Below are 16,895 nucleotides of genomic sequence, written 5' to 3' on the forward strand. Positions count from 1 at the left end.
AATTTTCCAGTCTTTCAGAGCCATTTCAGAATCTAATAATTCTTGAAAGATCATTACCAATGGCTCCACAATCTCTTCAGCCACTTCTTTCAGAACCCTGGGGTGTGCACCATCTGGTCTAGGTGAAATATCTAACTACAGACCTTTCAGTTTCCCAAGTGCTTTCTCCCTAGTAATGACAACTACACTCACTTCTGCCTCTTTACATTCTTAAACTTCCACCATACTGCTAGTGTCTTCGATAGTGAAGACTAATGCAAAATACTTAGTCAGCTTGTCCACCATTTCCTTTCATTACTACTTCTCAGTATCATTTTCCAGTGGTCCGATATCTGCTCTCATCTCTCTTTTGTACTTTATATATCTGAAAGATAACTTTTGGTATCCTCTTTAATATTATTGGTTAGCTTACCCTTGTATTCCATCCATTTCTTCTTTATTCCTTTTTTAGTTGCCTTCTGTTAGTTTTAAAATTTCTAAATCCTTTAACTTCCCACTAATTTTTGCTGTATTATATCCTCTCTCTTTGACTTTTATGTTGGCTTTGACTTCTCTTGTCAGCCTCAATTCCGTTATCCCGCCTTTAGAATACTTCCTCTTCTTTGTTTTGTATCTATCCTGTGCTTTCTGAATTTCTCCCAGAAACTCCAGACATTTATTGCTGCTCTGCCATCATCCTTGCTAGCGTTCCCTTCCAATCAATTTTGGACAGCTCCTCTCTCATGCCTCTATAATTCCCTTTACTTCACTATAACACTGATACATCTGACTTTAGCTTCTCCTTCTCAAAATTCAGGGTGAATCCTGTCATATCATGATCACTGCACTCTAAGAGTTCTTTTACCTTGAATTGTCTAATCAATTTTGGGTCATTGCACAACACCTAATCCAGAATAGCTGATCCCCTAGTGGACTCAAAGCTGCTCTAAAAACCACCTCATAGGCATTCTACAAATCTCTCTCTTGGCCACAACTTTCTAACCCTAACTGGTACATCCTTGGAACATGAGGGGAAACCAGAGCACCTGGAGGAAACCCACGTGGTCACAGGGAGAACACACAAATTCCTTACAGGCAACAGCAGGAATTGAATAGAGTACTACCACAAAGAAACAGACCCTTTGTCCAATGTCGAACAAGATTCCCATTTAAGCTAGTTTCCTTTGTCTCTGTTTGAACTACTGTATATCCCGAAATAATTGCTGATATAAAAGAAACGTCGGCCCGAAACATCGACTGTACTTTTTTCCATAGATACTACCCGGTCTGCTGAGTTCCTCCAGCATTTTGTGTGTGTTACTCAGATGTCCAGCATCTGCAGATTTTCTCCTGTTTTTAAAACAAATCTATTGGCTTATGATGGATTGTGTACAAGCTATACTTCATTGAGCGGGTTCAGTATGTCACCAAAGACTAGCAAATTTCTACCGATGTACCATGGAGAGTATTCTAACTGATTGCATCACCATTTGTATGGAGGGAACAATTCACAGGACCATAAGAGGCTTCGGAGGGTTGCGGACACAGCCAGCTCCAACGTGGACACCACCCTCTCAACCAGAGAGGCATCTTCACGAGATGGTGCCTTAAAACGTGGCATCCATCATTAAGGACCCTCACCATCCAGGACATGCCCTCTGCTCATTACTACCTTCAGGGAGGAGGTACAGGGGCCTGAAGACACACACTCAATGTTTAAGGAATAGCTTCTTCCCCACCACCACCAGATTTCTGAACGGATCATGATTGGTCCTTGCTATTCCACTTTTACACTATTTATATTTTCATTGTAACTTACAGTAATTTGTTATGCCTACTCTGTACTGCTGCCACAGAACACTAAATTTCACGACTAATCTCAGTGACAATAAAACTGTTTCTGATTCTGACAGAAAACTAAAATACTTGCTGTGTCCCTTAAACCTTTGATGCAGTCTGAATTATCCATCACATTGTTACAAAGCAGCACATCACACAGCTCACATGTCTAATTAGATTCACCACATGAATACACATCACGCTCGATCATGCGTTAAGATATAATACACAGACTGCCACGGCCTTCTGTATTTTAATCGATCTCCCATCCTCTCCCATCTGCAAAAACTAGAATGATTTGTCAACAGAAAGGCAATGAAGGTCTTTAACTATTTTATGCAGATTGTCTCTAAATTTAGACTGTGATCTGTAGATGGGTGCCTCATGATTGATTTAGCCAGGGGAAGTAGAGGGGATAAGCTCCCACTACCTACTAAATGCCCCCAATGGTGTGAGTCTCGAAAAGCCTCGGACAACCAAGTTCAGCTGCTGGTTTTCACATGTGACTTAGCTACTACGGCCGGCAAAACCATTTCTGCTGACAGGAGAAGGGACAAAGGCAGGTTACTGGTGCCGTAAAACCAGCCACTTTGGCAGATGGGGTTCATCAGCCGTGGTTGGCAGCTCACCTAGGAGAAGGAAAACTCTGATCTCAAACCTCCGCTGCCTTGCGGCTTTACCCAGTCATGGGGAAGGCTTTGGGAGTAAGTCAAGAGGGAAAAATCTGGAGCTGGAGTCCCTAAGGCAGTCCTACGTCGAGTTCAATGCTGACTGGCAACTAGTGCAACACGGCTGGTGCCAAACTGTATTGGTCTCTACCGTTCCTTTGGATTCATCAGCTGCGTGGAGAGGGGGAGCCTGTTACATGGGCAACAGCTTGTTCTCCATGTTGCGTTGCCCTGACTTGCTTATCGAGAAGACATCTGGATGGAATATTCATGGTCAACCCTGACCAATGGAAGGCCTCAATATGATATAAAGTCTAAACAAATTGTAAATGATTTTGTTGTTTCTTTTTAGACCAGGGTTTCCCAACTTTTACTATGCCATGGACCAACACGATTTATCAAGGTGTCCATGGATCCCAGGCAGGGAACCTCTGTTTTAGGCCTTTTATAAGGGATTATATCATCGACACTACATGAGAAACAGGATTGGGTACAATATTCCTGATAAGGTCTGACATTTCCTTGTATTATGGGCAGTTGACGTTTTGGGTCAAAATCCTTCATCAGGACTGGAGAGGAAGAGGGGAGAGAGGATCCTGGAAACCAGTCCCCTTTCCATGGAGTCTTGCTACATTTCTCAGCTCCTCAGGAAAGGAGCCAATATAATCAAAGACTCCACCCACCAGACATTCACACTCTTGACCCCCCCCCACCTTTTACCCCTCTTCAAGTGGATCCACCTACCAACTATCAGCTCTTGCTTCATTCGCTGCCCCCCCCTTTTTTTATACTGGCTGTCTCTCCTCTTCATTTCCAGTCCAGATAAAGAATTAGAATCAGGTTTAATATCACTGACATAAGCCGTGAAATTTGTTGGTTTTTTTGTGACTGTGTACAGTACAATATATAATAATTAAAAAAACTATAACTTATAATAAAAATATATCTTTTAAAATTAAATAATTATACAAAAAGAGAGAAAAATACTGAGGTAGTGTACATGTGTTTGTTGTCGATTTAGAAATCTGACGAGGGAGGGGAAGAAGCTTGAGCTTGTGTCCTCAGGTTGCAGAACTTCCTCCCTGATGATGGCAATGAGAAGAGTGCATGTCCTAGGTGATGGGAGGGTCCTTCATGATGGATGCCTTTTGGAGGCATTGCTCCTTGAAGATGTCCTGGGTGCAGGGGAGGCTAGTACCCGTGATGGAGCCGGCTGAGTTAGCAATTTCCTGCAGCTTTTTCTGATCCTGTGCTGTGGCCCCTCCAGATCAGATGGTGATGCAACAGTTAGAATGCTCTCTACAGTACACCGGGCATCTTTGGTGACATACCAAATCTCCTCAGACTCCTCATGAAATATAGCTGTTGTCATGCCTTCTTTGTAATTGCATCAATATGTTGGGCCTGACCCAGAACTTTGCCCGTGTATTTTCCTCCATGGAAGCTGCCTGACCCATTCAGTTCCTCCAGCTCCTTCGAGTGTTCTTATTGAATAAGTCTGTAAGAATTTCATACAGAATGTTCCTCTGTACTAACTTCATCTGAATGAGATGCTTCTGAAAGCAAATGGATAAGTTTCTGCTCTGAAAAGTACACAGCAAGGGATTGGATTTCTTTCATCTAATCCCTGCTGTGAATTAAATTCCAACGATAGTTGTCTGTTGTTTATCCGGCCTCCCTGGAAGCGGGGATGTGCTGCATTCACCAGAATAAAGCCGTTTGAGAAAAAACCTAATTTATTTTTCGTGTGTTGCAACATCGTGTAGGTAGCATTAGCTTAAAGAGTTGAACATTAATACTCTGCCCAATGTGTCCTTGCTATTGGGTTAATTCAAGGTTCAAGACTGTTTAATGTCATTTTCAACACACGAGTGTAAAGGAGAACAAAATTAGTGTTACTCCAGATCCTATGCAGCACAGAAAACACACACACAATAAGTTAAAGAACACAATAATAAAAAACCTCAATAAATATAAATACATAGGATAGATTACATACGTTGATTGTATATCCATAAAGTGACGCGAGGCACAGGAGGTGACACTGACAGGAACTGATGAAGTAGTGGTGGTTGGGGTGTCGAGGTGTTGATCAGCCTTACTGCTTGGGGAAAGTCATTGTTTTTGAGTCTGGTGGTCCCAGCATGGATGCTATGCAGCCTTCTCCCTGATGGGAGTGGGACAAGAAAGCAGCATTCATCAAGGACCACCACCATCCAGGCCAATCTCCTCGTCTTGCTCCTGTCATCAGGAAGGAGGTACAGGAGCCTCAGGGCCCACATCACCAAGCTCAGGAACAGTACTACCCCACCGCCATCAGGATCCTGAATCAGAGGGGATAACTTCATTCAGCTCAACACTGAACTGATTCCACAACCTATGGACTCACTTTGAAGGATTATTTAAACACCTTCTCAGTATTATTTATTATTTATTTACTATTTAAAGTATTTTTTCACAGGTTGTCTTCCTTTGCACAGTGGTTGTTTGTCCATCCTTGAGTGTAATTTTTCATGGACTCCATTGTGTTTCTTTGTATCTACTGTGAATTCCCACAAGAAAATGAATCTCAGGGTTGTGTATGGTGACATATATATACTTTGATAAAAAATTTATATTGAACGCTGAACTAGAAATTTCCTTTGATTCACCCTGCACATTGTCTATGTACATTTGCTGTAAAGCCTTACCATCGTCACGGCAACCTGGTCCCATGCATGGTTCAAAATCTTGAGTGTGAGGGCAGGGCACGCTGAGGTCCAGCTGAGCTTTGAGCATCCTCTGTCTCATCCGTTTCCCCTTCTCGCAGGTTGAGGAGCTGCAGGCTGACCACTGAGACCAGTTGGAGTAGATACACGTTTCTGGAGTGTCATCTGCAGCCAAAGGGTTAAAGAGGTACCATTACCCACTTTCATTGACTGCTGACACCTACCGGAGTTTACAAGGATGCTGCTGGGACTTGAGGGTCTGAGTTATAGGGAAAGATTGAATAGGTTAAGACTCCATTTCATGGAGCATTGAATAACAACAGGAGATCTTAAGGAGGAGGACAAAATTATGAGGGGTATAGATAGGAGGCACCACAAAAGTGTAGTGGTTAGAGTGACTCTATCATAGCTCAGGGTGCTTCAGTGTTTGGAGTTCAATTCTGGTGCTACCTGCAGGGTGTTTGCACATAAGTGTGTGTGTTTCCTCCCACAGTCCAAAGATGGAATGGTTAGTAGGTTAATCGGTCATTGTAAATTGGCCTGTGATTAGACTAGGGTTAAATAGGTGAGTGGGCACGTGGCCAAGTGGTTAAGGCATTGAACTAGCGACCTGAAGGTCGTGAGTTCGAGCCCCAGCCGAGGGAACGTGTTGTGTCCTTGAGCAAGGCACTTAATCACACATTGCTCTGCGACGACACTGGTGCCAAGCTGTATGGGTCCTAATACCCTTCCCTTGGACAACATTGGTGTCGTGGAGAGGGGAGACTTGCAGCATGGGCAACTGCTGGTCTTCCATACAACCTTGCCCAGGCCTGCACCCTGGAGAGTGAAGACTTTCCAGGCGCAGATCCATGGTCTCGCAAGACTAACGGATGCCTTAAATAGGTGAGTTGCTGGGCATTGCAGCTTGTTGGGTCGGTAGGGCTTGATCTGCTCAGTATTTCAAAATAAATAAATAAATAAAACTAAATAAATTAAATAAATATAATTTAACAATTATAACAAATAGAAAATTATATAAGTTAGATGCTAAAGTAGAGGTATGGAATGAGATGTGAATAAATAAATTAATACACACAGGCATTTTCCCCTGAGGGTGGGTGAAATTAAAACTTGAGGTCAAGGGTTAAGGGTGAAAGGTGAAATATTTAGGGGAAACATGAGAGGGGATTTCTTCACTTAGACAGTGGTGCAAGTGTGGAACAAGTTTCGGATTGGGTTGATTTCAACACTTAAGAGAAGTTTGAATAGGTATATGGATGGGAGGGGTATGGAGGATATGGTCCAGGTGGGTCTAAGCAGAGTAACAGTTTGGCATGGACTAAATGGGCTGAAGTGCCTGCTTTAGTGCTGCAGTGCTCTATGACTCTTTGCCGGACAGTCTTTTGGAGGTGTAAGCCCGAGGAATTCTGCAGATGCTGGAAATTCAAGCAACAGACATCAAAGTTGCTGGTGAATGCAGCAGGCCAGGCAGCATCTCTAGGAAGAGGTACAGTCGACGTTTCAGGCCGAGACCCTTCGTCAGGACTTGAAGGGTCTCGGCCTGAAACGTCGACTGTACCTCTTCCTAGAGATGCTGCCTGACTTGCTGCGTTCACCAGCAACTTTGATGTATGTTGCCAGTCTTTTGGAGGTTATGGGGTGAGTTACTCTCTGCAATTTCCCTAAGGTCTGACCTGCTCTTGTGTATCTAGTCTAGTTCAGAGTCTGGTTAGTGGTAACTCCAGGGGTATAAACAGTGGGGGATTCAGAGATGGTAATACAATTAGTTGTTAGGAGATGATAACCAGATTGCTCAGTTCGTAATAGAGTCATAGAGCACTACAATACAGAAACAGAACCTTTGGCCTATCCAGTCCATGCTGAACTATTACTCTGCTTAGTCCTATTGACCTGCACCCAGACCATATCCCTCCCTACCCCTCCCATCCATGTACCCATCCAAACTCCTCTTAAGTGTGGAAATCAAACCTGTGCCCACCACCTCTGCTGGCAGCTCGTTCCACACTCTCAGAACCCTCTGAATGAAGAAATTCCTCCTCATATTCCTCTTAAACATTTCACTTTTCACCCTTAACCCATGACCTCTAGTTCTAGTCTCAACCACCCTCAGTGGAAAAAGCCTACTTATATTTACCCTTTCGAAACCCCTCATAATTTTATGCTTCTCCATAAGATGTCCTCTCATTCACTTACTCTCTAAAGAATAAAGTCCTAACCTACTCAACCTCTCTCTATTACTCAGGTCCTCCAGTTCCTGCAGCATTCTTGTAAATTTCATTTGCTCTCTTTCAACCTTACTTACCTAATTCATAGTCATAGTCATACTTTATTGATCCTGAGGGAAATTGGGTAACTCCAGTAGGTAGGTGACCAAAACTGCACACAATACTTCATATTAGGCCTCACCAATATCTCACACAATGTCAACATAACAACCTAGCTGCTGTACTAAATATTATAATACTTCATATAACATTATAGAATGGAACTACATACACTGTTCATTTATATGTGGGGCAATGCTGCTTTAAGATCTCTTCTGAAGCTCCTGATTTTTAATTTCATGCTTAGAAGTGAAGACTGACACGTTCTTCCTTTAAAAGAGGTCGCTCAATGGTTGGAACTGGTTCATTGCATTCCCTAATAATTTAGAGATATTTCTGATAGCATTTATTTGATACTTCAGTTGTGTTGTAGATTGATGAAATTGGAATAGCCAAACCTAGTTGGGCATCACACACTCAAGCAAAGTCTTAATGCAATCTATTCAAAATTACCCCAGTTGAACTCAGATAAGAACAGAATGTGAAGAAAAGTAATTCACTGTCACTCAAGACTTTTAGTTATAGTTTGTTAAGCAAATAACTTGTTCAGACTTTGAGGAAAATGATTTAAAAAATGCAGTCCTGATGAAGCGTCTCAGTCCAAATCATTGCCTGTTTATTCTTCTCCATAGAGGCTGCCTGACCTGCTGAGTTCCTCCAGCATTTTGTGTGTGTTCCTCTGGATTTCCAGCATCAGCAGTAATGGCCCATTCTCCTCTCCTATCAGATTCCTTCTTCTCCAGCCCTTTGCTTTTTTCCATCTCTCCCATCTCAAAGCTTCCTTCATCACTCCTTTCGCAGCCACCTAGCTTCACCTACCACCTTATAGCTTGTCCTTCTACCCCTCCCTCCACCCTTTTATTCTGGCATCTTCTCCCTTTCTTTCCAGTCCTGATGAAGAGTATCGACTCAAAATGTTGGCGCTTTGTTCTTCTCCATAGAGGTTGCCTGACCTGCTGAGTTCCTCCAGCATTTTGTGTCTTGCTCTGGATTCCCAGCATTTGCAGAATCTCTTGTGTTTATAAGAAGCGGGTTTGGTGCAAATGAACTCATTTGTCCTCATGTGAAAGCAGTTGGCTGCTCTGTCTTTTTAATTACAGATTTACAAGGATTACAAATGATTAATTATAGATGATTACAAATTGATCTTTGTGAATTTAGGCAGTGAATAAATTGAGTGATTTTTCTTGGGATGAAGCAGAGACTTCAGAAAATGAAGGGAGATCATGATGTTAAAGGAAAAGATGAGAAATCTGGCCCCTATCAGTTGGTCAATGTAGACACCTGTCATTCCCCTCACATGGGTCCACCTATAATCTACCACTTTCTGATTCTATTCCCATTCTCCATCCTTACCCATCTACATATCATCCCTGCTAACCCAGATCTACCTTTCACCTCTTATTTTCTGATATTATTCCCATTCACCCCTCTCTCCATCTGCCTATTACCCCTCCCCCCACCTGGATCCACCAATCACCTCCCACTTTATGATTCTGTTCCCATTCTCCATCCTTACCCATCTGCCTATCATCCTTCCTCACCTGGATCCACCTATCACCTGCCAGCTCTTGCCACACTCTGAGGGGTGTGATAAAACAAAAGGACAATGGAATACAGATTTATACTTTCTTGAAAGTGGCGTCACGGGTAGATAGGGTTGTAGAGTGAGGTTTTTTTTGCGCTTTAGCTTTCATAAAGCACAGGAGTTGGGATGTTATGTTGAAATTGTGTAAGGCATTATTGAGGTCAAATTTGACATATCAAGTAGAGTTCTGGTCTACCTATAAGAAAGATATCAATAAACTTGAAAGAGTGCAGAGAAAAGTTTTACAAGGATGCTGGGACTTGAGGACCTGAGTTATAGGGAAAGGTTAGATAGGTAAATGGATGAGAGAGGGATATGCTCCCTGGATCTTGACTCTGTAACCTTGGGAAAAGGCTGTATCTATGTCCCTTACAATTTTGTACATCTCTGCAAGATCACCCCTCATTTTCCTGTCCTCCATCTTAATGGTCTGTGCGGCAAATTGCCACACCACAGTTCAAAGCCACAGGCACTCTGCTCTGACATTTAGAGAAGAAACAACACAAGGGAAAAGTTCAATTCACCGACAGAATTAGTCTAGAATAAACTTACTTTCAATAGAATTAGACAATGTTGCCAGGATTAATTACCCACAATGCAATTACCTTCATCCGTTTCCTCCTGATTAAGATCTGCCACAATATCGTCCACGTTATCAGGCTGAATGTTACACTGCTCCCCCTGTGGAGAGATTATTGGGGACTTTACAAAAACGTTCGGGTCACACAGGCAGGAATTAAAACACAAATTAATCTGGAGCTGGAATCCCTAGGCTTGTCCTACATTGAGCTGAATGCTGATTGGCAACTCCTGCAAGGCCGCTGGTGCCAAACTTTATCAGTCTCTGCCTTTCCTTTGGATTCATCAACTGTGTGGAGGAGGGGGCCTGCTGCACGGACATCAGCTAGCTCTCCGTATCGTACTGCCCAGGCTCGCGTATTACATAAGCAGCTGGGACACAACGTCCATGGTCAATCCCGACCGACGGAGGGCCTCAGAGCTCGAACAGGAGAAACTCCATCAAACTGAACACTGTGGTTTTAGGATAACCTTGAACTCATAAAATTCTGAGATTGCACTTCCAGCACCCCTGAACAAGTTTGTGGCTGTTGTACAAACTGGGCTTAAGCTGAGGTCAGTTCCTTAGGTACCTTTCTCCCAAGACGCATCCACATTACCTTTCTTGCAATCCTCTCAATGACAGCTCTGGCCACAGGTATGATGGGTCCACCCTCAGGGTCATAAAAGGGGCTCTTTGGATGATCCAGGCTGGTTAGCGGTCTGATCCTTTCTTGGGGATCCGACATCTGATTCGGGGACTGAGAAAGTAAGAAAAATTAGTTGAAGTTGAAGCAACGCATGTCAAAGTTGCTGGTGAACGCAGCAGACCAGGCAGCATCCCTAGGAAGTTTAAGTTTATTGTCATCTGATGTACAACCAAATGAAACAACGTTCCTCCAGACCATGGTGCATCCACAAAGCATACATCACACACAGCACATAAACAAAAATATTACCACAAATAAGGTAATAAAATACAATTCAAGATGCATGCAGTGTGCAGCACAGGTGAGCAATAAACAGTAAACAGCTTGCAGTCCTAGTGATGAGGCCTCAGTGGTGGTAGGGTATTCATTAGTCTCACAGCCTGAGGGAAGAAGCTGTTACCCAGTGTGACAATCCTAGTCCTGATGCTCCTGCATCTCCTTCCTGATGGTTGTGGGTCAAGGAGATTGTGGGTGGTAGAAATCCTCATTAATGTGAGACTTAATGTTTGATGAAAGCACATAGTAACAATATCCAGTGCAAAAGAATAAAAACTCGCTGTACAATACCTTCCATTCTCCTGTCAGCTGAAGCACAATGGATGCATCCCTTTTTTGGATTTGAAGGTTGTGAGTTCAAATCTCACTCCAGAGTCTTCAGCACAAAAATCCACATTGCTGCTCCCAAACAGTACTGAGGGTCTGCAGCAGTGTCTGCAGTCAGGGCCGTCTTTCTGACAAGGTATTAAACCACAGCTAAGACAGCTCACCAACTTCCTTAAGAGCTTCAAGATATTCAGGATGTCCCACTCAACTCTTACCGATTTCTATTGATGCCCATAGAAAACATTCTGTCTGAATACATCACGGCTTGGAACGGCAACTGCTCTCTCTGCATGTGTAGCAAGAAACTGCAGGGTTGTGGACACAGCTCAGAACATCACAGAAACCAGCATTACCTCTGGCTGCACTTCTAGCTGCCTCAGAAAAGCAGCCGGAATAATCAAAGACTCACCCACCACGGACATTCTCTTCTCCTCTCTCCCATCGGGTGTAAGATACAAAAGCCTGAAAGGACATACCGCCTCCTATCCTGCTGTTGTAAGACTATTGAACAAACTTCTTGTTGGAAAAGATGGACTCTTGACCTTATAATCTACATCATTATGATTTTGCAAGCTATTGTTTACCTGCTCTGCACTTTCTTTGAGCTGTTACATTTTATAGTCTTACCTTGTAAAACGATTACAAATCTTGGTAGCACAGCTCTGTCCAAAACTTCAGAAAATTGCAGGGAGCCCAGACCATCGTGCAAGTTAACCACCTCTCTGTTGACTCCTCTACATCCCCACTATCTTGGCAAGCAGCCAGCGTAATCAAGGCTCCCTCCCACCTGGCCATTCTCCGTCCTCCCCCATTCTATCACGCAGAAGTCTGAGAGCATGTACCGCCAGCCTCAAGGACAGCGTTAATCCCACTGTTATTAGATTCTCAAGCAGACGTCTTATACACTGAAGTGAGTGGTTGAACGGTAGGGTGCCGTGCACAATCCTGATTAGATGGAGATGGACATGAGAGCACGGAGGAACATCTGGTGAAACTTCTGAAATGCCTGCTTCGCTACTGCTGCTACTGTGTGGTCCGGAATCTCCAGAGGAGCAGGCCCCGAGTCCTCGGCTTTGCTTGTTGCTCGGCTGCCGGCCGGGGTCAAAGCGCTCAGCAGAGGATGGTGCCCAAAGAGGCTGTATCGGAGGGGCTGGTCGGAAGCTCGAAGTTTTCGGACGGACTCAGAGTCCGCTGCGGTCGGGTGCTTCCAATGGTGCTGCATCGGCGAGTTGGCGGCGCTTGGAGGTTCATGGCGGGGAGAGTTCCTCCCTTCTGCCGCCTGTGTGGGATGATGAGTCTATCGGGACTTTGAGACTTTTTTTTACTGTGTCCATGGTCTGCTCTTTATCAAATTATGGCATTGCTTTGCACTGTTGTAACTATATGTTATAATTATGTGGTTTTCTCAGTTTCAGTCTTGGTTTGTCCTGTGTTTTCGTGTGATATCATTCTGGACGAACATTGTATCATTTTTTAATGCATGCATTTCTAAATGACAATAAACGAGGACTGAGTGTCCTCATAATCTAAAAAAACTCTTGATGTCCCAACCTATCTTGTCATGGCATTTGCCCTTTACTTGCAGACCTGCACTGCACTTCCTCTGTAAATGCAACATGACGTGCTACATTCGTTTTCCCCTTTCACCACCTCAAAGCTCTTCTGTACAGAATCACTTGTCTGGATGGACCAGGAAGCAACAGCTTTTCGCTGTATCTCATTACAGTGTTGGAGCTGGAATGTTTGGCAGCACGTGCTTCACATGTCTTCTGCACATCATTGGGTGCGGTGGTTGTTAATACAAACTGACACATTTCACTGTTTGTTTCAATGTGCAGTACTGTGCCGAAGTCCACACTACGCCGGATAATTTTGAAAACGCCAGTTTCGAGTAAAAACGACAGGCGTCCACACTAAGCGTTTTTCAAAATATCTCCATCCACATTAGGTGGATATTTGGGCGAATCTCCTCCTACCGGGCATGCGCAGGACGCACAGAAAACAAGCGAAGAGGAAACGGTATACTTGGTGCATGTTTGTCCAGTTACAGAGTAGAAAAACTTTACAGGACTAGCTCTTGTCTCTCACGCAGGAGGACTTAAAACTAAAAAAAAACTACTGGAGCGTATATATATATATATATATATATATATAGCTACATATATGTGCCTACACATGTGCCTATATATAGGCACATATATATAGCTAGGGTGCCTAAGAATTTTTCATAGTACTGCAATAATTTTATGTATTGCACTGTACTGCTGCCACAAAAAAAACAACAGATGTCATTACACATGTGAGTGACGATAAAGCTGATTCTGATATAGGCCTCTATTGTGGACTGAGAGTGGGAAAGGAGCAGGGAGAGGGGAATCATGGTTGGGAAAGGGGGCAGGGAGAGGGGACGGAGTGGGAAGCACCAGAGAGACATTCTATAATGAACAGTAAACCAATTGTTTGGAATCAAAATGACCTTGCCTGGTGTCTCGGGGTGGGTGTGTCTGCACCCACACAAACCCCCCCACCGCTGACACTCCTTCTCTGCCACCTGTCCCACACCCCTCCCTCGACGCTCCACTCTCACCATTCCCAGCACCGTTTGCCACACCAGATTTACAAACTCGATCTCCACTCTACATTGACAAATACAGTACATTGCAAAGGCTTAGGCACCCCAGCTATGTATATGTGCCTGACTTTTGCACAGTACTGTACATCTGATAAATCAATCGGAATCTAAATGTAACAATAATAAGCCAATACATTAAGAGAAACAGGTAATCTGACCATTTTCTGATTACCATATGTACTACTGGAAAAGAGCCAGTTACATCATGAAGGATCCCACCCCCCCTGCTCATGGACTGTTTGTTCCACTCCCTTCAGGGAGGGGGCTATGTGGCATCCACACCAGGACCACCAGACTCAAAAACAGTTACTTTCCCCAAGCAGTAAGACTGATCAACACCTCCACCCACTAACCCAACTTTCCACAAACCCCACCACCACTACTTTATCATTTCTTGTCAGAGTCAGCTTATGTAGAGACACTCCTGTACCTAATGTCACTTTATGGACATACAATCAATCTATGTATATAAGACCATAAGATAAAGGAACAAAATTAGACCGTTTGGCCCATCGAGTCTGCTCCATTATTTAATCATAGCTGATCCATTTCCCCCTCTGCCCCAATTTTATTGGTTGTTTTTCGTCCTGTTGGGAGCAGTCTTTCATTGATTCTATCACGTTTCTTGTATTTACTGTGGAGAGCTGCAAGAAAATGAATCTCAGGGTTGTATACGGTGACGTTTATGTACTTTGATAATAAATTTACTTTGAACTTTGAACCTTTATGGGCATAGAATCAATCTATGTATACTGACTACCTTATGTATTTATATTTATTGTGTTTTTTTAAATGTTGTGTTCCTTATCTGACTGTGTTAGTTTTTGCTGCATCGGCTCCAGAGAAATAATCATTTCATTCTCATTTATGCTTGTGTACTGGGAATGGCATTAAACAATCTTGAATCGTGAATCTCGAATCATGAATCTTTTTTTACATTATAGAGGGACTGACAGAGTACATGTCCGGAAATTGCTTCACTCTGTGAGGGTGACCAGAGCAAGGAGGCACAGTGAGAACTGGCAAGGAGCAGTAACTGGGATTTATTCTAATAATGTAAGGTCTGAACTGTGTTGCAGCAGATGGTGAAGTGTAATTCTGTTAAATAAATCTCAATTAATGTAGGATTGATAATTTTGGCCAGGAAACTACAGGATTAACATTAATAATCCATCTGGCTCACTGGCATGTATTAGGGAAGGAATCTACCATTTTAACAGAGCTACAAGTAACCCAAACCCTCACTAATAATTGTTGACTCTCTGTTGCCTTCTGTAGGAGTATGCAAAGCCATACAGTCCAGCGGAAGTTAGGAATTAACTTATATCATATGTACAAACAAAACATAGAGGAATCCTTTAATTGTACACTCGTTCTTTTAAATTTCTGGCAATTAAAATGGGAACAATTCAGAATTTATTGCCTCAGTTATGACCTCAATGCAGGGCACTAGGCAGAACGTAAAACCACATCTGAAACATCTGGATAGATCACATAAAATATTATAGCTGGTACTCATTAAAATGCAGCTGTTTTAAGTTTTTGCATTCTGCAGTCTCAAGAGTTTGATTCAGGCACTTCTGAACATTTTCCCACAGTAATCTGCTTCGCAAACATTTTTAATCTCGTCATGCAGGATCCTGTCCTTATCGACGTGTTGCAGGGCAGCTTGCAAGGAAAGGAAGGCGGAGATGACTGCGCCTGTCACGGAAACGATAGGTGATAGCCACACACCTCCCTCCACAAAGCACATGAGAGGCATACCTGTTATAATAGTTATGTTACTAGACTAGCAAGCTAAGTCTTGGCTCATTGATCCAGAGACACCATGACTGCATGAACACGCTTGTATTTATGTATGCATGTGTGTAAGTATTTATTTATCTATATATGGGGAATTTTAAATTCAAACATGTATGCATTCGCATATTTACGTTTGTAGACTGTAACGTTGAAACAGCAAGCTCTTGGGCCCACCCCCCTCACTGTAGCAGGAGCGATATCTCTCTTTCCCTTGTTAATGAGAGGCAGGGCCTGTTGAGATGCTGAGGTGTCGGGATGGACTGTAGTTTTTGGTCTTTGGGGGCATGCTATTGCTTTGGTGGGTGCTGGGGGGATGCTTTCTGCTGGAACAAGTGGGGGTGTGGGGGGGCAGATTTGATGCTTTGCTGTGGCTTGTAGGTGGGAGTGGGGAGGGAAGCTTTGTGGTTCTAACTTTTTTCTGCCATTCAATCTTTGTTTTATTTCTCTGTCTGTGAAGAGCAAGGATTTCAGGTTTTATACTGTATACATTCTCTGACGTTAAATTGAACCATTGATCATGTATATATGTACCTATTTATGAGGGGTGCATGAAGTATCCAGGGAGAGGTCGCTTCTTTGGTGAAGGGGCTTGTCATATCCATTCTGGGGCTGCTCACTCACCCTCAGTCCCCACCAGACACTCAGTTCTCACCTGTAGGTCCCCAGCCTGGTATACCACTTTGACAGACGGGCTAAACGGGTGGCCTCAACCCCTGGTGAGGTAAGGTCATACATGTCCTAGCATGTGAAGTCAGCTCTGGCAGACCGGGTGGATGAGATCTACAGTGAGATCCAATGGCCAGGAAGGTCGTACTGCAATGCTCCATGGGAGTGAAGGACGGGACAAGGAAGATGTCATGGTCATCCACTGAAACCAAGGAAGATGCCCAGTTTGTGACTTTTATTCGCACCACTGGATCTGGACCTCAGAGGCTGAGAGAGCAGAACTGCCCCAATGCAATGGCTTTTCCACTTTAAAAACTTTACCGCACAGTTTTGGACATGGACAACTACCACTGCCACCACCATATATTTACGTATATATGTTTTTATTTTTTTAAGAAATTAACATTATTATAACTGGGGGTGGTAGTGGGAATGAGCTCTCACTAACTATTAAATGGTGGCGTGCACCTCAAATAACCCCTGACAACCAAGTCCAGCTTCTGGCCTTCACACGCGACTTAGTGAAGTCCAACGGAACCATTTCTACTGACAGAAGAGAAGGCAAATGCAGGTTACTGGTGCATTAAAACCAGTCACTTCAGGCAAATGAGGCTCATCAACTGTGGTTTGCAGCTCATCTAGGAGAAGGAAAATTCTGATCTCAAATTTCTGCTGCCTTACATCTATACCCACTAATGGGGAAGGTTTCGGTTGTAAACCCTGAAGAAAAATCTGGAGTCCCTAAGACAGTCCTACGTTGAGTTCAATGCTGACTGGCAACTCCTGCAACTGTATCGGTCTCTGTCGTTCCTTT

At 43.4% G+C, this 16,895-nt stretch overlaps 1 protein-coding gene across 1 annotated transcript in view; it reads right to left on the reverse strand.

Annotated features, from left to right (window-relative positions):
• The window catches only part of LOC134353565 (spondin-1-like), a 349,278-nt gene that overhangs the window by 18,543 nt on the left and 313,840 nt on the right, over nucleotides 1-16,895 (reverse strand). Inside the window, exons 9-11 of the mRNA XM_063061609.1 lie at nucleotides 10,288-10,428; nucleotides 9,715-9,790; nucleotides 5,177-5,359 (exon numbers count right to left, since the gene is read on the reverse strand). Of these exons, the coding sequence (XP_062917679.1) occupies nucleotides 5,177-5,359; nucleotides 9,715-9,790; nucleotides 10,288-10,428 (400 nt within the window). The remainder of the gene's footprint in view (nucleotides 1-5,176; nucleotides 5,360-9,714; nucleotides 9,791-10,287; nucleotides 10,429-16,895) is intronic.

This window comes from Mobula hypostoma, chromosome 11, assembly GCF_963921235.1.
Source record: "Mobula hypostoma chromosome 11, sMobHyp1.1, whole genome shotgun sequence".
Lineage (NCBI taxonomy): Eukaryota > Metazoa > Chordata > Chondrichthyes > Myliobatiformes > Myliobatidae > Mobula > Mobula hypostoma.